We start from the raw sequence: 25,729 nt of genomic DNA, 5'->3' as shown, positions 1-25,729 counted from the left end.
GTTTGTGCACGCACGCACAGAAATCGCCTCTCATTCTTCCTACATAGAGTATATTTGTTTTTTGTTTTCTTTATTTCACAAATGTTTATTGGTAGTTTCCAAAACAAAAACATACAATAAAAAAGCATAAGGGACAATAAGTAAATGAATGGAAAAATATCTGTATTGGGAGTGACAATCACAGAAAATCAGAGTAAATTAAGACCAAGACAAAAATAAAGCAATAAATGGAAGCAGCATAGTAAGAGTCATAAACATCATATATAGTATCTACACAAGGGTGATGGACACTGGTAATACAGACTTCAACGTTCCCTGGGAAGATTACCTGAAGCCGACAAGTACGTTACAGAGTAGGCTTGGTGGTAAGTATATGCGGTCATATGGGCATGAAGGTTGGGAAGTGTGGTGAAAAATCATGGGGGTTTATGTACGCTAAAATAATTGTCAAGGGAAATCCATATTTGTCTATGAGGAGGGTGCCATGGGGTATTTTGGAGAGAGATATTATTAGCACCTCTCAGCTTGGTGATCCAGTTTAGCCAACATTTAAAGGAGGCTTTACGCGTCTCCTTCCAGTTGTTCAGAATTATCTTCACAGCAACGGTGTACAAAAGGTCAATTAAGGCCCTGTCATCATCTGAGAGCGAATCAGCTCTGGTAAAGCCCAGCACTAAGGTAGAAAACTCTTTGGTGGGGGAGAAGGAGAAAACTTTTGCAATGAATGCAAAGACTTTGTCCCAGAAGGCTGTAACACAGACACAGCTTAGTAAAAGGTGTTCAAGGTCACCATCTTTCTCGTTGCAGTTCCAGCATGTGGCATTGTCTCTAATATTGTGTGAAAAGAGACGCGCCGTTGTCCAAAAAGCTTTGTGGAGAAGCCAAAACTTCGTCTGGGAGAGTGTAGGGCTTATTTTGTGTCTCATGGTTGATTCCCAGGTTTTGGACCACTCCACTTCTGAAATTGGTACCAAAGAGTATGATTCCCAGAACTGCTGAAGGTCTTTATTGAGATTGGAATGCTGTGGCCGTAGGATTTTGTAAAGCCTGGAGACCTGGTGGCCCAGCCTATTGAAGGCAGCTAGGGAGCTTGGGAGGGAGGGCGGCTTTTTGGACAGTTTTGCTTTGGAGTTTGCTGTTTTAATATTCCAAAAGTTGTAAAATTCTATTGCGTCTACATCATATTTGGTTTGGAGTTCTTTAAAAGAGAATGGGTAAGAATTACTAAACAGTTGGTGTGGGAAAAATATACCTTTATTAATCCAGATCTAATTGTGTAGTGGTTTCCCTTTGTACATTATTAAGTGACTGTGCCATAGCGACTCCCAGTCAGAGCACCTTATGTGGTTAGTCAGGAGTTTATAAATTTTTAGGAGGTCAAGTCTTGTATTTTTAAAAATGGATATTGAGCAACCGGCCGTATTCATTTTAGCAGTAAGAATGGACGCCGGAGCAAGATTTTTGAAAAGGGCTTTCTCAACGTTTAGCCATCCAGGAATGTATTCAGCTGGTGGCGCCAGCCAGTAAGAGCCTTGTTTGGTAAGGAAGGCAATCTGGTATAGTTTAAAATCCGCTAGATTGACCCCACCCAAAGGTTTGTCGATGCGTAGCTTTTTTAGGCTAATTCTAGCCTTTTTCCCTTTCCATAGGAATTTAGAAAGTAGAGTATCTAATTTGTGATGGAAGTACTGGGACAAGGTGAGAGGGAGCATTGTAATGAGATAATTAACTAAAGGGGAGATCATCATTTTAATGGCTTCGACCCTTCCCCATCAAGTTATAAAATGGGGGGACCAGCCATCCAGTTGTGATTTAATTTTGTCTAGAGTGATGGATTCATTGTGATGAAGTGTTTTGAGAAGGGAGATGCCGAATTCGATTCCCAGGTATTTAATAAAACCAGTTTTCCATGTGAGGCCTGAGGCACCCAGCATTTCTCTGGTACCATAAACGTTTAGGAGCTTAACCTCTGACTTGTCACGGTTCAATTTGTACCTAGAGTGTAGCGAGTATCTTTCAATGGTAGTCATCAGAGATTTGATGGAGGTCTCTGGATTCTCTGTCGCCACTAGAATGTCGTCAGCGTATGCAGCTAGTTTCACCTGTGTGTCCCCGAAGCTCACTCTCGCTATTTCTTTATTTTGTTTTATGCCTGATATGAGCGGTTCAAGGGCCAGGAGAAACAGGGCTGGAGAGAGGGGGCGGCCTTGCCTGGTGCCCTGTTGTAAACGAAATGAGTCCAAAAGGGAGCCATTGATAGCGATTCTAACAGACGGTGAAGAATAAAGGGCCATTACCATATTGATGTAGGAATTCCCTAAATTAAAGCCTAAATTAAAGGCTTTCATGCAGTGATGTAAGAAGGACCAAGATACTCTATCGAACGCTTTTTCAGCGTCAAGGGTTATGGCCAAAATTGGGGTGGGTATTATTTTGGCTTTCTAAAGGATATGGCATAATAGTTTTGTGTTGTCATTGGACATACAATGTTTTAAAAATCCCACCTGGGAGTTACTGATTAATTTGGGGAGAATGGCATTAAGTCTACTCGCTAGAATTTTCGCATACATTTTGCAGTCCAGAATTATAAGCGAAATGGGCTGAAAGTTTCTAGTTAGAAGGGTGCCTTTACCCTCCTTCGGGATAACAATTATAGTGGCTTCGCCCATTGATTCCGAAGCACTGCCAGAGGAGGCAATTGAGTTAAAAAGTTTTAAGAACATGGGGGAGAGCGACTTATCAAATGCTTTGTAGAAGCTTGCAGAAAACCCATCCGGACCGGGGGCTTTGTTGCTTTTAAGTGATTTAATAGAAGCCAGGATTTCCGTGTCTTTGATGGGGGACCCTATTGTAGAACTATCTTCATCAGAGAGTTTGGGGAGGTTCAGGGCATCTAGGTAATTAGTGCAAGCGACCGGGTCGAATGACATCTTGTTCTTGTAGAGGTCTTCATAAAAGGTCTTAAAGGTGTCTACAATTTTTTCTTGTTTGGTGTGTGTATTGTTAGCGGAGTCTTTGATTGATGAAATAGTGAGTAATTTTTGTCTGTGTTTGAGGTAGGACGCCAGAAGTTTTCCAGCTCTATTCCCTTCGCATAGTTTCATGGCTTTGAACTTATTAACCCAAACACCGGCTCGTCTGCTTGCAATAGTGTTATATTCGTACTTCTTATTGATCAGTTGCTCTAAAACCAGTTTGTTATCAAGGTCAGTCGAGTGGGTGGTTTCTAGGATCTTGATGTCTTTTTCAAGCTTGTCTAGATCTACATTAAGTTTATTATTGGTCCTTGCTCTAATGCCAATAATCACCCCTCTAATTGTGGCTTTCGGGGCGTCACAGACTGTGGAGGTGTTCATATCAGGGGAATCATTCAGTGAGATGTATTCCTTTATGGCGTTTTCTATTTGTTGCTTGCTTTCAGGGTCCGATAGAATTTCCTCATTAAATCACCAGTGTTTTGGGGGTAAAATCGAATGGGAGCACGCAAGTTTGGCGCTAATGCAGGAGTGGTCAGAGATCAGCTTTGGAGCGATGTCTGTTTCCTCGATGAGGTAAGTGAAAGGGCTAGAGATTAAAATGTAGTCAATTCTGGAGTATGAATTATGTGGGGCTGAGTAGAAGGTATAGTCCCTCCCATCAGGATGTTGGAGGCGGCAAGAATCCTTTAGTACGAATTTGGCGCACAGGCAAGTGAGTGACTTGTGGGAGCGAGAATTTTGGAACATGCATTTTGATTGTCGATCTAATAAAGGGTCCATTGGGAGATTGAAATTGCCGCCTACAATTAGGAGTTCATCTTGTGGGATGTTCTCTATGGCTAGGGAGACTGATTCCCAAAAGTCTGGGGCATCAGAGTTAGGACCGTATATGTTTACTACATAAATGGGATCTTCGTCCATTAACAGGTGGGTAATTAATAGTCTTGCATCTGTGTCGTGTGTGTGTGAGGTAACAGATAGGTTCGATTTTTTTGAGATTATGGTGATCACTCCTCCCTTCTTGTGGTTTGTCGAGGAGCAGAGTGTGTGGGAGATCCAGTTGAGGTTAATAAAGCTGATGCCCTCCTCTGAGAGCTTAATCTCTTGGAGCAGGATGATATCCCCTTTTGATTTAGATAGGTATTCAAAAACCTTCCGTCTTTTCACTGGGTAGTTGAGACCCTTGACATTCAATGAGACTACATTGAGATTTTCAGCTAAGAAATTGATTTTAACCATCTAAAGAGTTGTGGTCGCAGAGAGAGCCGCCCTCTGTATACCAGTTGTTGCGCGGTATGAGACTACAATTTGAAGGGTTCGTGGTTTATCTCTAGTATGTGGGCATTGGTAAACGCATGACCTGTGTGATACTATAAAAGCGTTATCTTTCGCAACGTAAAAGAAACAGAAAACAAAGCAGCAACGTAAAAGAAACAGAAAACAAAGCAGAAGGAAACAACCAGTGTAGTATACAACCCCATTTTCAATCCCTCCCCACCCCTCTCCCCCATCTCACCCTAGTCCCCCACATCCCCTCCCTACCTCCCTCCCCGAATGTAAGAACTTAGGATGTAAGACGGCAGTACCGTCTATGGGCAGAACAGAGATATTAAATGAGAGACATTGGCTCTTCAGGCAAAACAAGATTAGAGGCCTATACTACATTAGACCCTGAACAAGTAACCAGGAGCATGGATGATAACAAGTTAAAGAGTGAATTATAGAACAGCATAACTTCATGCAAGAATCCTGCTGCCTGCATGCGTCACAACAGTCTGATAGTGGACCCTGCTGAGCCATGCATTCTTCAGAATTATTTGTGCTCTGATTGCTTAGTCATGCATGCCTCTTTAGGGTTTTTGCAGACGGACTGCTGAGCCATGCATTCTTCAAATGTATTTGTGCTCTGATTGCTGAGTCATGCATGCCTCTTTAGGGTTTTTGCTGATAGACTGCTGAGCCATGCATCCTTCAGTGCCTGCAAGATACTGTACCGCACTAGCATTTATACAGTGCTTGCATTGCTTTTGTTACAGTTTATCCAAGAGTGTTGCTCACACCGGGGCATGTCTCAGAGCATGGTTTGTTGCGTGCTCCTGGAAGCCTTCAGTGGTATCCAGGAGTAGATAACCACTTAGTGCTTTGATTCTTCTTGTGAGACCAGGTGTATGCAATAATAGTTTTACATTAACAATAATAATAACGACAACTGAAATGATTGTAATAAATGCAACAACACAAAGAGAGCTCAGTTTGCATATCCTCACTTTCTCACAATGCTTTTAAGTGCTTTATTGCAGCCAACAAGACTGAAATTTTTGTCACTGCCCCCATTTATGTTCCTCATTATCTGTTCTTGCCTTCAATAGCTTGTTTATGCCTGGTGTTCTCCTGGTGTTCCCTCTTCACCCTCTTCACTTTTCCATTTTCCTGTTCATCTTGATGTCTCTCTAACGTTGTATGAAATAAAAAGGATTTATAGAGCGCAAACAAATGCCTAAAGGTGTCAATGAGCTGACAGCAGTTAGTCCTAAACAAGGAACCCTCACCTGGATCTCTCCCTCGAGGCAGACGGCCACCAGGTGTTGTGCTTCCTGAGGCTCTGCTCCCCTGAACTAAGGGGTCGATGTTGTGACATCCACGCAGCAAGTGTCCACGTGAGGCCGCAGGAATAGGATCCAGTGGACACCAATACACCACCTAGTACAGATGGAAGCAGACGCAGAGGGGTACACCCACCTACCTGTGTGCCTCCTCTGTACATCATATGCCCCTATATGCACCTCCTCTGTTTATACCTCATAGGCACCTACCTCTGCATCTCCTCTGTTTATACCTTAAGAGCACCTGCCAGTGCACCTCCTCTCTTTATACCTCATAAGCACAACCTGTGCACCTCCTCTGTTTATACCTCATTAGCACCTACCTCTGCATCTCCTCTGTTTATACCTTAAGAGCACCTGCCAGTGCACCTCCTCTCTTTATACCTCATAAGCACCAACCTGTGCACCTTCTGTTTATACCTCATAAGCACCTACCTGTGCACCTCCTCTGTTTATACCTCATAAGCACCTACCTGTGCACCTCCTCTGTTTGTACCTCATAAGCATCTACCTGTGCGCCTCCTCTGTTTGTACCTCATAAGTACCTACCTGTGCATCTCCTCTGTTTATACCTCATTAGCACCTACCTGAGCTCCTCCTCTGTTTGTACTTCCGAAGCACCTACCTGTGCACCTTCTGTTTATACCTCATAAGCACCTACCTGTGCTCCTCCTCTGTTTGTACCTCATAAGCACCCGCCTGTGCGCCTCCTCTGTTTGGACCTCCCAGATAACCTTCTGAAACGAAGCTTGTGATCACCATACTACCAACCATGGCCTCTGCACTATCAGGCTATGACTATTATCTGACGTCTGCTGTGTGCATGCTTCTAGTGTGTAGAGTGAGTACACAAACAGAGGGGAGTAGGGAGCTGAAGGACATGGAATGAGGTACACCTGGATAAAAGAAATATGGGAATGGAGGAATGTGACCACCTGTGGACAACAGACACCTCCTCCCGCTCTACCAAAGCCCTGTAGAGTCACAAAGTAGCATCCTGGCCTTCAGACAGACAACAATAAGTTAAATATCATGGAAAACAGGAACATGGAAAGCAATTATTAATATGCACACATCTGTTGGATTGGGGGATATTTCAGTTAAATTATTGGTTGTGATGGATTCTCTATAAGGAATAAATGACTGATATCGTTGAATAATAAATGACATGATTTAATATTTCTTTGCTTTATCTGTGTGCACAATATAAAGACGGGCCATTGGAATCAGCTCCTCATTCTGTTTTACAAAAAACCCTGGAAGGAGCTGCTGATTGAAACACAACCGGATCATAACTTTACCTACTTTAGGAAGAACTAAAGACTCACTTTTGTAAGTTGTCTTTCAGTTCAGAATCAGTCAATAGTTCAACGGAGATGGATATATATGACGCTGATAGAAAATCCACCTCAACTCGGGATAATGCTCCAGTCTTCCAGGTTAGAAGGATCCAGAAATGCTTGAGCCAGGAGGGCTGTAAAATGTGTTGACGGTGACTTAGGGCCTTACTACGAGTGTGGCGATCTTCCAATGGGACTACCACAGCAGCGGTACCAGGCAGACTGCCAAGCCCATTGAGAGCCCGCCGCCGGATTATGACCTAATCCAGGCTGGGTGGCGGTGCAGCAGCGGTCTCGCGGCGGCTGTATTAGGCTCATTTGAGAGTATAAACAGCATATCACCACCTTAAGAGTACCTGCAGCACGTTCCTGCGCCATGTCATGCATGCCACACTGTGCAGGAACAAGGGTGCAATTCCATGGGGTGGCACAGCATGTGCCCCCCGCATGCAACCCCAGGAGCAGATTCGGCCGGGGCCCTGTGAGGGCCCCCTTACCTGCATGTCCTTTATCCTTTTCATGGTGGGGTCCCCGACATGAAAAGGGCGGTGGATATGCAGACCGTAATATGCTCAGCGATGTCGGCATCGGCACTGTCAACATATTCAGGGTGTTTGCAGACCGCCTCCACAGCGGGATCCTTGATCCTCGCGGAGTGGCGGCCTCGTGGGGGTCCCACCACCACACTCATAATACGACGGTCAGACCACCAGGATGGTGGCAGTTGGACCGCCACAGTGAGTGCGGCGATCATGAGGGCCGTCGCACTCGTAGTAAGGCCCTTAATGAGCTGCAAGGTAACTGGCAGGAGTTGGCATTTGAGCTGATCCAGTGTGAACATGAAAGCATTGTGGAAGACGGTGTCTGGAGTTACCGTTGTCATATATACTTCCTAAAAAGTTACCTTTGTCATGTATACTTCCTGAAGAGTTACCTTTGTTAGACACTTCCTAAAGAGTTACCTTTGTTATACACTTCCAAGTTACCTTGGTTAAATACTTCCTGAAGAGTTACCTTTGTTATACACTTCCTGAAGAGCTATCTTTGGTAGATACTTCCTGAAACTAAATTAACAGCAGCGCTTCCTGATTCCTCTCTTTTTCCACAATCTGTTCTGTTTAAATTAAATCTTGTCCATGTATATCTACGTAAAACTCTACCTGTAGCACGAGTTCTCTGTGGCTGCCCTTTCTTTAGTAAGTTACTCTGTCAATAATGGTAATTCACTGCCTTTTCAGAAGTAAATACAATGTGACATGTTCAACCACAGTTTTATTTAAATATCCATGTATGGTAAAATGTTCCTTACTAAATTTTAAATATGGTAGAGAAGAGATGTCTTATCCAGCTGGTTAAATATTGTGTATTCACATTCTTTACATTTGCATTTAGTAATATTGCATTTCTTTGCATCCGATAGAAAATAGGACTTAAAGGCACGGATTGATTATGAATAATGAAGATAACACATTAAACCTGAAAAAACTATCAAAAATAAGGAGCTCCATAAACATCAGTGCAATCAGAGGCAGAGGACAGATCCAGGAAGAAGCAGTCAAAGGCAATTCAGTGAGTGTACGAGTCTGAGCTCTGCACCTCGACACCCCAAGACGAAGAAATGACCTCTACAAAATTAAGGCAACAAAACTGACAAATCACCTGCTGTATAAACAAGCGTCCAACACCAGCTTTGATCATGAGGCCGGTATGAGAGTTGGAGGAAGGTCTCGTGTCTATTTTTGATCCATAGCTTGGAACAAAATCCCATTTCAGCGTTGAGCTGTTAGCAATATGATAATGTTTAAAAAAGGTTGAAAAATTGGCTTTTTGTCCATGTTTGAAACAAACTGATTTACTTTCTTTTCTGACCTGTGCTTTGCCCCGGGACACTCTTTGGAGTAGCTGTACACATTGCAAGTCGATTCATCATCATGATGTGGCTAGAGCAGTGCTTCTCTATCTAAACTGGCAACAGACCACCATTCAGTGCTCTAGGTGTATTGCAAACTCTTCCTAGCCAAACCGCAGGCACCAGGGAAAAGCACAACGAAGTGGAGCCTAAAAACTGAAGGCTGAAGGAAAGGAGAGTTCTGCTCTCTAAAGTACAGAGTATTGTCCCAATTTGCACCTACAGGAACGAAGATTAAGCTTTACCCGCAAGCATGCGAAGCCATTATCCAATCTAAAGATGCAATCACCCACAAGGAAGCCTTACTGATATTATGAATGTGGCAGGTATTTAGTGAGTCTTGTATTTTAGTGTTAAATCGGAAATCAAGCGTCCAAAATATAACACGCATACAGGGAATATGAAAATAACGCAAGTAGTTTATTAACTATGCTGACCCTTCAGGAAACACGGTCAGGAGAAAAATCGTGCAATTCCACTGAATATGTCAAGAACTTTAGCCAATTAGAAACCATAAAAGAGCATCAGCGAATACAAACAGGGGAAAAACCATACCACTGTACTGAATGTGTAAAGAGCTTCAGTCGGTTAACAGACCTCCATAGACATCAGATAATACACACAGGGGAAAAACCATACCATTGCACTGAATGTGTGAAGAGCTTCAGTCGGTTAACAGACCTCCATAGACATCAGAGAATACACACAGGGGAAAAACCATACCATTGCACTGAATGTGTGAAGAGCTTCAGTCAGTTATCACATCTCCAAACACATCAGCGAACACACACAGGGGAAAAACCATACCATTGTACTGAATGTGTGAAGAGCTTCAGTCAGTTATCACACCTCCAAAGACATCAGCGAATACACACAGGGGAAAAACAATACCTTTGCAATGAATGTGTAAAGAGCTTCAGTCAGTTATCCAACCTCCAAATACATCAGCGAATACACACAGGGGAAAAACCATACCATTGCAAGGAATGTGTAAAGAGTTTCAGTCAATTATCAAGCCTCCATAGGCATCATAGAATACACACAGGGGAAAAACCATACCGTTGTAGTGAATGTGTGAAGAGCTTCTGTCGGTCACATGAACTCCTAATACATCAGCAAACACACACAGGGGAAAAACCATACCATTGCAAGGAATGTGTAAAGAGCTTCAGTCAAATTGCAAACCTCCACACACATCAGAGAATACACACAGGGGAAAAACCATACCATTGCAGTGAATGTGCCAAGAGTTTCAGTACGTTAGCAGAACTCCAAACACATCAGCGAACACACACAGGGGAAAAACCATACCATTGCAAGGAATGTGCAAAGAGCTTCAATCACATTTCACACCTCCACAGACATCAGAGAATACACACAGGGGAAAAACCATTCCATTGCAAGGAATGTGCAAAGAACTTCACTCAGATTTCACAGCTACACGTACATCAGAAAATACACACAGGGGAAAAACCATACCATTGCAGTGAATGTGTGAAGAGTTTCAGTACGTTAGCAGAACTCCAAATACATCAGCGAACACACACAGGGGAAAAACCATACCATTGCACTGAATGTGTAAAGAGCTTCAGTCACATTTCAAACCTCCGCAGACATCAGAGAATACACACAGGGGAAAAACCATACCATTGCAGTGAATGTGGCAGTAGTTTTACTTACTCTTCAGCATTAGGAAATCATCAGCGAGCTCACAAAGGGCAAACAAATCTTTTAAATGCCACAAATGCTTGAAAAGCTAAAGACCATTATCAATCCTAAACAGGCATCAGCGAACACACACAGAAGAAAAGCCTTCAAGTGCAATGAATGTGTGAAGAAATGTAGTCAATTATCAAGCCTATGTAGACATCAGCTTGCATACACTCTGTAAATACCGTACAACTGTAGTGAGTGTAGAAGTACCTTTAGGAAATCTTTCGCATTAAGGATTCATCAGTTAATGCACACAGAGAAAAACCTTTCAGGTGCAAATGTGTGAATATCTTCTGTCAGTTATTAAACCTACGGATACATCAACTAACACACACAGAGTAAAAAAAGAGCATTGCAATGAATGTCAGAAGTGATTTTGTCAATTGCAAACACACCTGGGGTAAACCTTACAATTGCACTAAAAGTGTGACGAGCTTTTGTCAATTTCTGATCCTACATAGCCTCAGCGAACACACACCTTCATTTAACTCACTTAGAAATAATCCTAGAGATGCAATGAATTCAGAAAGAAATGAAGAACATTAACAATAATATTGACTCATCTGAGGACATAGACAGGAGCAGAACAGTGCAGTTATTGTGACATGAAGGAATTCCAGGAACAAATATATAATTATGTGGGATATTCAAATACCAGATGAATGAAGACTCGACTAGAAGAAATGAAGAAAACCAAAGATTTGTAGAATAATAAAAGTGTCTGTTCCCAGTGATTGTTCACATAGAAAAAACAATGTGATATAACAGGAAATCCACTGGGAGACTAGCACAATGTGGAATAAAAGAAAAGAAACACTGGTGGTTTTTATTTAGCGATGAAGATTTACAAAGGAAAACATCCAAGAGTTCCTGTTCATGCTAACTGTAAAAGTGTAGGGATGAATACGATTCTGCCTGCACACATTGCTATATTAGTATAAGTGAGTTAGTTGCTCAAACGCCATTTTGCTGCTTTTGCACATGACACTACATGTCTCTGTTTTTATAAAGACAAACTGCTTGCTTTTCCTTCACATGAGAATGATCTGTTTTTCACATCTCTGGACTCACACTGCGACCTCAAGTCTGCACAAAGTGTTCAAGGTTAAAATAACAATGTATGCTGTTGATGTAGGTTGATCAGCCCACGCTCTAGACACAACACAAACACAGCTGCTCATTTCTGAAACTCAGGTGCTTTTAATATTGCACTGCATGCATGAGACTAACACTTGGAAAAAACCTTTCCATCGACAAAGAGTTGTGCTGATCTGGGATGTGATTCACTTCACCTGACTTTGGAGGTATGCGGTCCCCGTTTTAACCTTGAGATCCTCTATTATTATAATACCTAGCAAGGGGAGGGTGGTACACAAGGCGCTATAGACCTGGTTCCACTATCATTATAATATGATTTCTCCCTTTCTATTTTATGGAACTGTAACAATGCTGATTGTATTGATTTTTTGCATATTTTTACTTATGTTAGCAAATATACTGCATCTTAGAGCACGTAGTTTAAATAAACATTTTAAACTATACCTTGTCTCTGATTACTCACATTGCGGACATTTATGAGAATAAAAATGAAAGAGTGTTCTTGATTCCCACTATTCCTGAGAGGTCCCAAAGTCACTTGTTCTGGGCTGTCTAATCATTGGTAGCTTTGCTGTAGTACGGAGAACGAATGAGACACTGATGCTAGTTGGATAGGGGTTCTGGGCACTGAGGTGGGTTTTTGGTACACCACAATACACTGTGGTCCTGGTTTCCTGTGCATGAGCAGAATCCCCGCAACATGGCGCCCAACGTCTTGATTAGTGCTTATATCTGTATCACAATACCCTCACCACTGTTTCCGGTTAACAGGCGTGACGGATTAACCTACCTATACGAATGTGTTATAGGTTAATTCAAGCTTGAGATTTATAAAAAGGTTCACGTTTTGAATAACTACCCTTTTTGTGCTGCAATTTATACAAATTGTTTTTCTTCTCCATATCCTTATGTGTGATATTGATATAGCTCAGCATAGTCGGGCAGCGTTCGGCGTCATCTGACGCAGTTTGGGGTACCAGACGATGGTATGTCTGTTATCTTTGTGGTGAGTGCTGATTCAGCGTTCCCCTTTGAGCTTTTCTACTCTTGGGTTACGTTTCCTGCAATAAATGCGGATGAGGATATGTTCCAAACATACACTCACACAGCGATTCCTATGAACTATACTCCATATAGTACACAAGAGATTCCAATTTCGGCATGGCAGCATCGTGTTTGGTTTAATGGCACCCTCCGCCACACCGTAACTCCGTTTCGGTTAGGTCCCTTGTCAATTCCTGGGGCCACTTTGCCAGTCTTAGCCGGGTTCACACCATATCCATGTTATCTTAATGCCCCGATTGACGACTTGTGTCAACTTTTTTACCTCTTTTGTTGGGGTACATAGGGCTTTAGTTCATTATGTTTCTTGCAGCGCAACAAGTTGGACTGGCCGGGATGCCGATTAGTCCCGTCATGGTTAATTCGGTTAATTCGGTAATGGGAAAGCACCCCCAAACTAAGTACGAAATGCCTTATTGGCTTGCTTAGAAATTTGACCAACTGGAAGCAGTGTTTCCTAATACCACTCCTGTGGAAAAACACAGGATTCTCTCAATTAGTTTGCAGAAAGACTTATTGCCAGAGGTAACAGATTGTGAGAATTGGGGTAAAGTATTTGCAGCAGTATATGCGAAGTGTTTTGGCACGCCGTCTATGACTGTCTTGCCCTCTTTGATCAAGCGTGTTCAGGATGAGCACAGTCGGGAGGCGGCTGTCGAGTTGGGAATGAGGCTCTTTGGGGTGTTTGACGTAGTTGCTGATCTCATCTTCGGTTAACTTTCAGGTGTCGAATGCTTTGCGCCTTGTCCCAGACGTCGACAAACCCCGAGTGTTACTGAGAATTATTGCGGAGGCTTATAAGATCATTGGCCGCAATTGTTTGGGTGTTAAGCCTTTTGCTAAAACGGCAACTCAACCGCAGACTCAGATGGCAAAGTCTACTAAAGACGACCGTCCAAATTTACCAAAACAGAATTTGAAGAATAAAAAACAGAGGAAGCAGCAATAGAAACAGGGACTCTCCAAACCCCCGCCATGGACCTCCTCTTAGTCCGGTGATCGCCTGTCACTGCTTTGCTCGACTTACTCGGCTTGCTCAGCTGTTTTGAATCGTTTGCCTCGGCTCCGGTCGGCTCTGTTCGTCCACACCCGGCTTAGGCCTCCTTGCCTTACGTTGCTGGGTCGGTAACTCGGTCTCGCTGGATGAAGCTGTACGATGTCAGGAGTCGGTGCCCTTTACTTGGCACCCCTCCCTCTACGTGGCTCACCAATGTCGCTAGAGTCCCTTTTGTCTTGGGGCTTTGAATTTGATCGACTCTCGGTACAATGCTGCACAATACTGTGCAATGCTGACTTCGCCGACTCCGCTGCTGCAGCTGACCCCGCTAGCACCGATGACTACTCCGACCCTCGATGACTCCAGTGACACCATCGACTCCGGTGGGTAAACGCTAGTCACAGTGCTGCTTGGCAGGTTGACAGCTGCTCCGGCGAGTACATTCTGTTAGCTCTATATGCTCTGGTTACTGTGCTACTAGTGGATTGAGCCTTTCGTAATTCATAATGTTCCACAAACAGGGGCCAGGAGCTAGGTAGAGCACAGCCTACTCCTCACGGTCTCACGGACGCCATCTTGCCTCCGAGCAGGCGAGTAAGGGGGGCAAAAAAACAACAACACAATAATACACAACAATACACCCTATATCAGCAAGAAACCAGCCACAATCTCAAAAACCTAAGCCAAGCCGAGCCATGCCATGTTGTGTATCGTGCCAAATTGATTAAATTTCCATCTGGGGGTCAGTTGTGTCAGAAGCACCAGCTGCAGCTGTAGCGTCGGAAGTGGTAGTGGTATCTCAATAAGACTGGAGCTGTTACATCGATATCGATATCTGATACCTGATACCTGAAACCTGATACTGATACTCATTGCAAGACACGCTGTAAAACACGGTCACGTCAGGGGGGGAGATAAATATATAATAAACTATTAGAGACTGTGAGAGACTGCTAAAGACCGCCGAAGGATTGAAGCAAGGGTGTTCACTGTTCACTGCCGAATTTAATAGCATGCAGCAAGCATGCAGCAAGTAGTTGAGCGCTCTGCGGTGTAGGGAGGTTAACAATAGCTCAATAGCACAATTGATTAACTGCTCAAATCTCTCAATCTCTCAAGATTTGAATTCTATAACGTAACATTGTACGACAGTGTGTCCAAAATCCAAAATCTAAAAGAAAGAGACGGATGCAGGCATCACCTTTGTCATACACGCGTTGGGCAGCATGGCAAATACCTCGAAGTTGCACTGTATTACTGTCCGCAATTGGGGGTTCTGTGAGCAGGGCACGTAATTCCGCCAATATTCCCAGAGTTAGCTGTTCTAAATATTCAGCGGCAGCGGCTGTTGTAACAATTGCTCTCGTTTTTCCGGTGCAACTTAAGAATAAGCACAATCAAAAAAAAAAAGGGGGGCAGGGGCTCAACCAAGTGTTTAATATGGCAACCGCTGGCACGCTACATGGCGAAGGGTCTATCAGCGGATCTGGATCGAGTAAACAAAATCAACATCACGACCTGAATGCTATGGACAAAGATACATCTAGTTTACAGCAGGAAGTAGACATGCAGGAAATTCTGGAGGATGCCGAAATACAAGGCCAGGGAAATATGGTACGGCGGGTCGAGACCAGGGGGGCAAAAAGTAAAGAAGAAAAAGACAAAAACCGGGAAAAAGCGAAGGAAAAAGAGAAAGATAAAGAGAAATACCGACCAAAAGACAGACCGAAAGCCAGCGAAAGAGAAAAAGAAAAAGGCAAAAACAAAGACGACGATCAGGAAAATGGTCCGGAGATCCAACAGACGCAGGCCAAATTAGAACTACAGGCAAAAAAAGCAAAGCGATAACAGGCAATCAAACATTTAAAATTGGCTGCTAAGTCGAGTGGGTTGCCACAGGATTTCCTGCCGCGGTTTTCAACAATCTTCTGTCCAGTTTCTAAAGAGCCCGCCAATCAGCAGAACCCGGCGGAAATAGAAATCAATGAAAGCATCATACCCAAATCTCAGAGGAATCTAAACAATTTGAGCGAGCATCATGGCACTCCAGAGGCGGGTATCAAGAATGGATCTTCGTGCACCCCAAATTGTACTACGAGTGTCAGACTCCCAGATCCTAAAGATAAAACAGAAACCTTTGAAGAGGGTAATCAAGCCGATGAAGAAGGTGATTCGTCAGCCGATTATTGCGCCCCCGACGCAATATTACCGATAAATGCGAGCAATATAGTGACAAATAGTTTAAGCACACATAGAAGATGCAAGAGACTCTAACCTAAATCCTAAGCCAAACTCAAACATCTCTAATACAAATAAGCAGGGACCTTGAATCTGAGCCTGAATCAGTTTCAGAGCCTGAAATCTACGAGGCAGGGATGTCAACTTCGAGTGAACCTCAAGGATTACGAAACAAAGAAATCAACACAGACTCCATTGATCTATCTGATTCCAATTCTAGTTCCACAAAAAACAATAACTCTCCTAAAGATAATAGCGCTAAGAAAAAACAAGAAAGAAAAAAAAGATGACAAAGGAGACAAAACAAATTGTTGGACGAAGATACTACTGACCAAGGAAGTAATGTAGACCTATTCTATCGGTCTGATCAAAAACACAGGAACACTTCCCCACACGTTACGACCAAGTTGCACTCAAAAGCTAAACCAAAATCAATCCAGCGAGCCCACCACTTTCCCTTTACCATCAACAAACGGTCACAAGGAACAGAGTAATATCCCAGAGCAATGCTTGTCAATTTCGGTAACTTTCTTTTATGGGAAGCAATCTTTGGCTTGGCAAGACCGACCAGAAAAAGACAATATAAAGCATATGCTTTCTTTAGCAGACCCGATTTTGCCCATGCAACGGTCGAGAGAAGATGGCGACTACGGCAACTCTTTTCCCCATTTGAAAAGATCGGTGCAACAGTCTTCTTACTTAATCCAGCCAGACTAAAAGGCATATTTAACGGCACAACAAGAAGTTTCTCCAGCGAAATTCAAGCGCACTCCTATTTGGATGAGATCACCGACCACAGTAAAGATAAAGAAAATCTATCCAAAGGGAAGAAACACAATAAATAGAGACCATATGTTTGAAGTCAATGAGCTTAGACATAGGCAGAGAGGGAGAGCAGAGAATCTCCTTGAAAAAGTGGGTTGACAGGTAGTACTATAGTGAAATAATTAAATGTCTGTAACTGATAGTTGTTAAATAAAATCACCGACTAGGATCAATCAGCTCTTAAGAAGTTACAGAGGTCAGGGCTAAGAGCCACCTACTTCCGAAGGATCTGCAAGATGCCCACAACCTGGGCCCACGGGCAACAGGTAGCCTCATTAGATGGAGGGGGAGGAGGGGGGGTTGGGTTTTAGCTGTTATGGGGTAGACGGGGGAGAGGGAAGGGGGCAGCGGTACAGGCAAATTGAAAGGGTGGAATTTATGATTAGGCTTAGAAATAGGATAAGAAGAGCACACTGTCTCATGACTAAAAAATATTTAATTATATAAGTACACCAAATCTATAAAATAAATGGCTAAATTGAGAATACTAACTATGAATATATGTGGGCTCAATGATATTAAAAAAAGGCAAAGATTAGCAATAGGTCTACATTCACTAGGAGCAGAAATAATATGTCTTCAGGAAACACACATAGAGGGGTCACAAAGACATCTGTTTAAAGATCTGGGATATAGAGTTGTCGTCGCCACCACCCAACCAAATAAAACTCGTGGGGTAGCTATTTTAGCGCGAGGTGGGGGTTTGAGCTTTTTAAGATCAGCTTCAGATCCATCTGGTAGATGGGCTATTACAGAGTGTCAATGTACAAGTGGGAAAAAATGTACTGTCTCTTCAATCTATGGCAACGTCACAGACGATCCAACATTGTTACAGTTCCTATCGAACGAATTAGCACACTGGCCCGTTCCCATGATTATGTGCGGGGATATTAACATCAATCTCCCACCAATTTGGCTTTCGGAACAAACATTTAAATATCAAGGCCGGAAACCTAGAACATATAAGGCTTTGGTGGAACTCTGTCATGTTCATGGGCTGGTAGATTGTTGGGAGATGAAAACACCGCAAAACCATGGTTATACTTTTTTTTCCCACCCCATCGCAAACTGGCTAGATTGGATTATATGTTCATCTCCAATGTAATTCTATCCAAATGCTCTATAAACAGGCTGCCGCTGGTTTTTTCTGACCATAATCCTCTACTTATGAGTTTTGATACTGACATTATTAAATCTGATCGCAGCAACTGGACCTTTGAAAGAGCTCTGCTAACCAACGATAAATATTGTACTCATATGGATCAATGGATCCCAGACTTTTTAAGTTTCAACATGGGTAGCGCCCCGCTGGAGGTGGTTTGGGACTCATTGAAGGCAGGGATAAGGGGGGAAACCCTCAGATTTTCTATCCAAAATAACAAAAAAATCAAACAAAACTTAAAAGATCTAGAAGAGCATTTGGCCAGGAAAGAAGAAGATTTAATCAGGCTACTTCAAGGGGGGAACAACATAGAAGAGGCCATTAGAGATGTGGCGATAGCAAAAAACTTAATATCTGAATTATTCACTCGTAAAGCAATCCTCAAAGCTACAGTGAATAGGGAAAAAATCTATGAATGGAGCGAACAGGTAGGGCACCAATTAGCTATTAGTGTAAGAGAACAAAATTAAAAAAATACGATCAAAGCAATATGAGACCCTGTTCTCGGCCTAACTCATGATACAAACAATATTAGGGATGCTTTTAGGAGGTATTATGCAGAGCTTTATTCTGCAATAGATATTAAGCAAGATAAAATCGATGAGTATCTCATTTCGGATACAAGGCCCTGCCTATCCAAAGCTGATAAGGGAATTCTCGCTGAAACTCCAGACTGGATAGAAATTTTACTATCCATACGCAGTCTTCCATCTGGCAAGGTATCAGGTCTACATGGTATTCCCGTGGAATTTTATGTCAGATTCAGTAGCTCAATCAAAGACATCCTAACCCAGTTGTTTACTCAGGTCTTCATGAATGGAAATCCTCCGGCTTCTTGGGCATGTGCAAAAATATTAGTATTCCCCCCAAAAAATAAAGATCCGACAGAACTAGGCACATACCGTCCTATTACACTAATTAACAACGATTCTAAAATGTATTCCAAACTGTTAGCAAGCAGATTGGCACCTTTAATTCATAAAATTGTAGCTGCTAGGCAACACGGGTTCGTCCCTGGAAGATCAACCACAGACCACGTCCAGAGGGTGATAACTCTCTTTGACATTGCCGAGGTAGCAGGAGACCCTATGGGTCTAATTTTGTTAGATGCGGAAAAAGCATTCGACAGGGTCTCCTGGCAATATCTATGGTCGGCCATGGCAAAGAGTGGGATCGGAGATCATTTCATTCAAGCAGTACAGAAAATGTATATCGCTCCTGAAGCGGTCGTTATGATCAATGGGGTCACCTCGGACATCATCAAGGTGACTAGAGGTACAAGACAAGGGTGTCCTTGTTCTCCCCTACTCTTCGCCATTTACATCGATCCCTTTATCGCAAAGCTAGAAATGAATCCATCCATACTACACATTAAGACATCGAATGATTAAAATAAAACTCTAGCCTTTGCAGATGATTGCGATTGTTACGTCAGATCCAATTACAACAGCTAGGATAACGGAGGAAGAAGCAAAAAGGTTCGGGGAGATTTCGGGATACAAACTAAATCAAACTAAAACCCAGATTGTAATAAATAATAATATCAGCGTGGACGATTCAAGAGTCACTGACAATGCATTATATCTCGGCGTTAATATTACATCCGATCTGAATAATCTAGTGGCCCTGAACCTAGACCCCTTATTGAAACAGACAAATAAAACCTTATCAAGACTCCACAACCTACATTTAACAATAATCGGAAGTTGCAATCTCATTAAAATGGTTTTTCTGCCCAAATTTTTGTACTTCTTCCGGGCAATCTGTCTTAATTTTGACCTATCACTTTTTAATGAAATAGATAATATGCTATCTCGCTTTGTTTGGGGCTATGGAAAAACAAGAAGAGCCTATAAACATATCATACACTCAAGGGATAGCGGTGGCCTAGTCCTCCCTAATTTCAAATTCTATTGGTGGGCCACAACCATCAAATACAGTCGTCTACTGTTAATCCCCAAACAAGACTCAACGCCCATTTGTCCGATTCCAACTCCACAGGAACTAATCTTGGGTAATAACGCCAATAACCACCTTTGGCAGCTACCTTATGATTGCCATCTAAAAAAAGAACGATTTAAAACACTCAAGGGTATTTACACAGTTTGGAACATGGCTCGGAAACATCTGGCGATCGGCAGGTTTTCATATTTTACACCAATAGAAAAGAATACCAATTTGCCTGAAATTTTTTTGGATTCCTGTATGCGGCGATGGGTTAGTTTAGGAATCTCGCAACTTGGCTCATTTTACGATTCCACTGGCTTTCTTCATTTGAATCGCTAAAAAATAAATATGGGCTGAATTCGCACGATTTTTTAAAAGTTTTTACAATCAAGAGATTTTATTCTCAAAAAGGGGGGACCCAATGGTTGCTTTAAAAAAATCCCCACAATTAACACCGTGGTCAGCTCGGCCAGTGTAAAAATTGGAGACATTTATAAAGACCTAATTGCTGTACTACCAGACGATGTGGATAAACATGCAAATAATTGGCAAAATAGGATCGATATTACAGAGGATTTAGTTCACAAAGCACTTGAACTATCCAGCTCTATTCTAATGTCCACCAAGCTACAAGCTCAGTTCTACGAAACTTTTTTTGACCTTTATTATACACCCGAAAAAATTTCAAAATGGGGGGAGGGGGAGGGGAAGGGGACTTTCTGCCCCAGATGCGATAGGCCTAAAGCCGATCTGATACATATGCTGGCTACATGTCATACATTAGATAATATTAAACGAGAAATCTCCAACTTCCTATCTGAAATATTTGAAGTCAATATCGAGATTAGCACAGCAGAAATTATACTAGGGGTAGATAGAGTTACCAGACCTATCGCCATGCAGGGACTCATTTATATTGCTATGGCAGTCTTAAGAATCTGTTTGACTTCCGCATGGCTGGATCAATATCCACCCACATTTCAACAGTGGCGGACTCGCTTCTTAGCTACATATAATCTTGAAATTGCCATTTATAGCCGGAAAGGTATAAAGAAGAAAATTAAGGGATTAAAAATTTGGGACCCAGTTAGATTATGGCTAGCGAGCCCAGTATAGATCAATAATGTAACCGAGATGTATCGAGTTCGTAAGGAATGTAATGATGTTTTTTCTCTATTCTTCTTATTCTTCGAAGCCTGTTTTTTTTCCTATTTTTCTTTATAATTTTTAATTCTTTAATTGTTATTTTTCAAATTGCTACCTGTACCGGGAGGAGGGGTCTCGGGTGGGGGTGGGAGGGAGGGGGGGGTAACTGTGATGTAAAAAAAAAGATAAAAACCTCAATAAAGACTTGTTGAAATAAAAAAAAGCAATAGAAACAGGGGTCGCGTCCGGCAGCGCCGATACCAGTGTCTACTGAGCGCACTTATGATTTGTGCGACCACGCAAGAATTAGGTCTTCGTATAGATTTCAGGTACCTGAGCAACGTTCTCGTCGTTCTTCAGAGGAAACATTGGGCACACAAGCCGGTGGCGGAGAACACGGCAGGGGTCGGAGTGCCCCAGAAGGACGTGAGCAGCCCCGCCCCTCTGATGGTAAAGGCAAGCAGGATGACTTGCCACGTTAACGCCTTCATTTTCACAAAAAGAAAGTTGCTGCGTTAACCGTAAGGTATGCCACGGCTAGTGAGAAGACAGCTTCGGAACCTGACATGGACATTAACGCTGCTCGACAGCGCAGCAGAGGTTACAATAGTGCGGCAAGCACTGCGGCCATATCTGAAGGCGACAGCAACTGATACTTTTATCAATCAATCAATCAGAGTACTTGTAAAGCGCGCTACTTCCCCGTGAGGGTGTCATGGGTTCTTTTGCCATTGCAAGTTAATCCCTTTAATTATGCATGTTCTCGTATTGTGTGACAAGTACTGTTTATTGTGTGGCAAGTACTGCTAGTGATTCATTTGTAGCTAGCAATGTTTGTTGGTACATTTTCTTGCAGCTAGCAATGATTGTTACTGTTCAAGTTTTATGCACTTGTAGAACTTAATACAAGTGCCTTTTCACTCTCACGTTTTGAACGGTTTCCTAAATACACGTGAGCAGGTGAAGGAACGCTCAAGCAAAGACTATAAATACCCTGCCCTCGCTCACAGTGACGCTTCGTGTCGTGCAACAGCATCACCGCGAGTGTCCTGTTTGGCATCTGAGACCCGTCTGATTCAGTCCCTTTCTTTTGGTTCCGCTTCCCTTCCGTCTGGAATTCCTCCCGCTAGCTTCTGTTCCCGATTCCCTTAGAAAACCTCAGTTCCCGTTTTTCCTTTAAATACGTACTATCCAATTTGTGATTCCTTCGTTGTCCTCCGATCTCCGAAAGGCACCGGCGGCTACAGTTCCCTTGATCTTCAGTTCCGGTTGAGCCTTCTCTCGTCGATCCGATTTCCTGTGTAAAAAAGTAAGATATCTGGTTACCAAGCAACTTGGGATCAAAAGACAAGCATGGGTAAAGACAAGCTTCTTATTTGTAAAAGACTCGAGAGCTGGAAAATCATTTTCTTGATTGTAAAATGGATTTTTGGAACTTGGCATATATTTAAAGCAAGTTTATTTTCAATTGTAATTTCTTATGAGCATAGTTGATGGACAAATCAATATAGAAAATCGTTATTGACATTTCAGCAGAGACAATAACTGTTTTATAAAAAAAACCTAAACAGTGTTTTGAAGATTCTTTAAGTCATGTGTATTCAATGTATAATTTGACATAGGAGAATTCGTATGCTGGACAGAATTCCTATACATGACAGAGGTTAAACTTCCTAAAAGGAGGATATTGTTGTTGTTTCTTTTTTTGTCTTTTATTCTCAGAATCTCTTTTAAGGACAGCAGCACACACTTGTCAGTTCGGCCACGTTTGGTGTCAAATTGAATACTAAATCAAACACTAACCATTAACCAATGATTGCTGATATCTTGGTGCATTGTTTTGATTATTCATTTTATTTGCGTATTGTTCTTAAAGGCATTAACCCAGAAATATTGAAACCTGACAATCATAGGAGTGTTAGAAAGGGCTTCACAGATATAGGTATGTAATAGTAATTTTAGCAATATTTCAAAAGAAAAGCAAAGTGTTATTTTGAGACTTGAAGGATTGTTGTTATTTTGTGAAGGTACTAATGAACCTGAAGTCCTGAACACTTCAAACTCGAAATCGAGCTGCCATCTCAGGAAGAGATCCAGTGTTGTTTGTCTTGTTTCTCTATCCACTTCCCCTTTCCCTTGTGGATTACGCAGTTGTGCAAGTGCTTAACTCCTTGCTGACTGATTAGTTCATAGGGGGTTGGGAGCGTGCATCTCCAAGAAGGAAACAACAGGAACCTCGTGTGTGAACGCTTGACAGAGGGTCTCAAGGCGCTATGGGGATGGGGGGTGCTGCTACTGCTCGAAGAGCCAGGTCTTGAAGAGTCTTCTGAAGGCGAGTAGGTCTTGGGTCTGCCCTATGTGGGTAGGGAGGGTGTTCCAGGTCTTGGCGGTGAGGTAGGAGAAGGAACTGCCACCGGAGGTCCTTCGTTGGATGCGTGGGACAGCGGCGAGGGCGAGGCTGGTGGAGCGGAGCTGGCGGGTTGGGGTATAGAAGCTGAGTCTGATGTTCAGGTAGGCTGGTCTGGCGTTGTGGAGTGCTTTGTGTGCGTGAGTGAGGAGCTTGAAGGGGATCCTCTTGTCGACGGGGAGCCAGTGTAAGTCTCTTAGGTGGGGGTGATGTGGCTGCTACGGGGACGTTGACGATCAGGCAGGCGGAAGCGTTTTTTCCGGATGCGTTGTAGTCGTCTTAGGATTTTGGCTGGGCTTCCTGCGTAGAGTGCGTTGCCGTAGTCCAGTCTTGTGCTGATGAGGGTCTGTGTCACCGTTCTTCTTGTTGCGGTCAGGATCCACTTGTAGATCCTGCGGAGCATGCGGAGGGTGTTGTAGCAGGAGGAGACAGCGTTGACCTGCTTTGACAAGGAGAGGTTGGAGTCGAGGATGAATCCTAGGTTGCGTGCATGGTCGGTGGGTGTTGGTGCTGTTCCTAGTGTGGTCGACCACCAGGAGTCATCCCAGGCTAAGGGGGTGGGTCCGAGGATGAGAACCTCCATCTTGTCCGAGTTCAGCTTCAGACGGCTGCTCCTCATCCAGTCGGCGACGGCCTTCATTCCCTCGTGGAGGTTGGTTTTGGTGGGGTGTGCGTCCTTGGTGAGAGAGAGGATGAGCTGGGTGTCATCTTGGCGTAGGAGATGATGTTGAGGTTGTGATGGCGGGTCACTTGTGCGAGGGGGCCATGTAGACATTGAACAGCATCGGGCTGAGAGATGAGCCCTGGGGGACGCTACAGATGATGTCGGTGGCTTCAGATCGGAAGGGTGGGAGGCGGACGCTCTGGGTTCTGCCGGAGAGGAAGACGTGGTCCAGTCAAGGGCCTTGTCTTGGATGCCGGTTTCTAGGAGGCGTGTCTTTAGAGTCCGATGGCAGACCGTGTCGAATGCGGCTGACTGGTCCAGGAGGATAAGGCTGATGTTTCGCCATTGTCTAGTTTGCGTCTGATGTCGTCTGTGGCGGCGATGAGGGCTGTTTCGATGCTGTGGTTTCGTCTGAATCCGGACTGGGACGGGTACAAGATGTTGTTGTCTTCCAGGTGGCGGGCCAATTGCATGTTGACGATTTTCACGATGACCTTTGCCAGGAACAGGAGCAGGGAGATGGGCTGGAAGTTCTTGAGGTCCTTGGGGTCCACCTTGGGCTTCTTGAGGAGGGTGTTGATTTCGGCGTGCTTCCAGCTTTCCGGGAATGTCACTGTTTCGAAGGAGATGTTCATGACCTTCAGTAGTTGGGGTGTGATGGCTGCGTCTGCGTTGTTGAATACGTGGTGTTGATTGAGCTGGGATTCGCGTACAAGCGCTCTGCTCTCATACAAAACCCTTGCCTAAATCGTATAATCATATTAACGCTATTGTTCGTCATTTATTGAGTGTTTTTCCAAACACGCGGGTGTCCCCAGGATGCTTGCTCGTATGTCTTTTCTCATACTAACGAAGCTTGCACTAAAATCGGCTGCTTCGCTGGAATTCAGTCTGCGCATGCGTCGGTCATACCCATGTGATGTGACGCACTCGCATTCTGGAGGGAGTTCGTGCTCATGCGCACTGTTGCAAATATGGCCGCTTGTCTCTCACCACGCTCTCCGCTTGCTACCGCTGCTTCAGCCTATCTGTCTTTTCGCATTAAACCAATAATGCTATAGTCATTATAAAATAAGGGTTGGTTAGTATTTTATCATGGTATACAGTGTAATCAATTTGTATGTGATTTTAATTCATTCTCGCTTACTTTTCATGTACCGCGTCTTTGTGGGCTGGGGCATACATGAGCGACGCCATGCTGAGGCTCCTCTGAACCCTGTCAGGTGACCGGGGAAAGTCCTAACTGCGCAGAAGCTGAAACCAGCCAGCTGGCCCCAGAAGCCAAATGCGCCTGAGAAACCCAGCACAAGATGAGGACACTCACCTTGAGAATAACTGACTTTGTTGCAATGTCTTGTGCACTCAGATTTTCTATTGTATTCTATGCATGGGAACGTGAACCCAAGGGGCGGGTAGGAAAATTTTAATATTTGGATAAGAAAGTTGAATTCTAGGAGGTGGTAATGACCACACCACCTCTCCTGACCAATCATAATGTGGGAAACTGTCACTTGCAACATTAGTGGGTGATCTAAGAGCCCCCAAAACAGTATAACTGCCCTAGTTTAGCTTAGGAAAATTGTCCGACTTGTCCGAGTAGCAGACCTGTCACTGACCCTACGAACTCTATAGGTGCTCAA

General features: G+C 43.4%; 1 protein-coding gene across 1 annotated transcript; it reads left to right on the top strand.

Moving 5' to 3' along the window:
- The first annotated feature begins 9,150 nt into the window (after window positions 1–9,150).
- Window positions 9,151–12,048, top strand: LOC147737774 (uncharacterized). The gene has a single exon (XM_086944981.1). The coding sequence runs from the start codon at window positions 9,260–9,262 to the stop codon at window positions 10,580–10,582; it is 1,323 nt and encodes a 440-aa protein (XP_086801107.1). The 5' UTR covers window positions 9,151–9,259; the 3' UTR covers window positions 10,583–12,048.
- Window positions 12,049–25,729: the final 13,681 nt, after the last annotated feature.

Source organism: Lissotriton vulgaris, chromosome 1_1 (assembly GCF_964263255.1).
Source record: "Lissotriton vulgaris chromosome 1_1, aLisVul1.2, whole genome shotgun sequence".
Lineage (NCBI taxonomy): Eukaryota > Metazoa > Chordata > Amphibia > Caudata > Salamandridae > Lissotriton > Lissotriton vulgaris.
The sequence above is the reverse complement of the archived record's forward strand: the minus strand, read 5'-3'. Positions and strand labels throughout refer to the sequence as shown.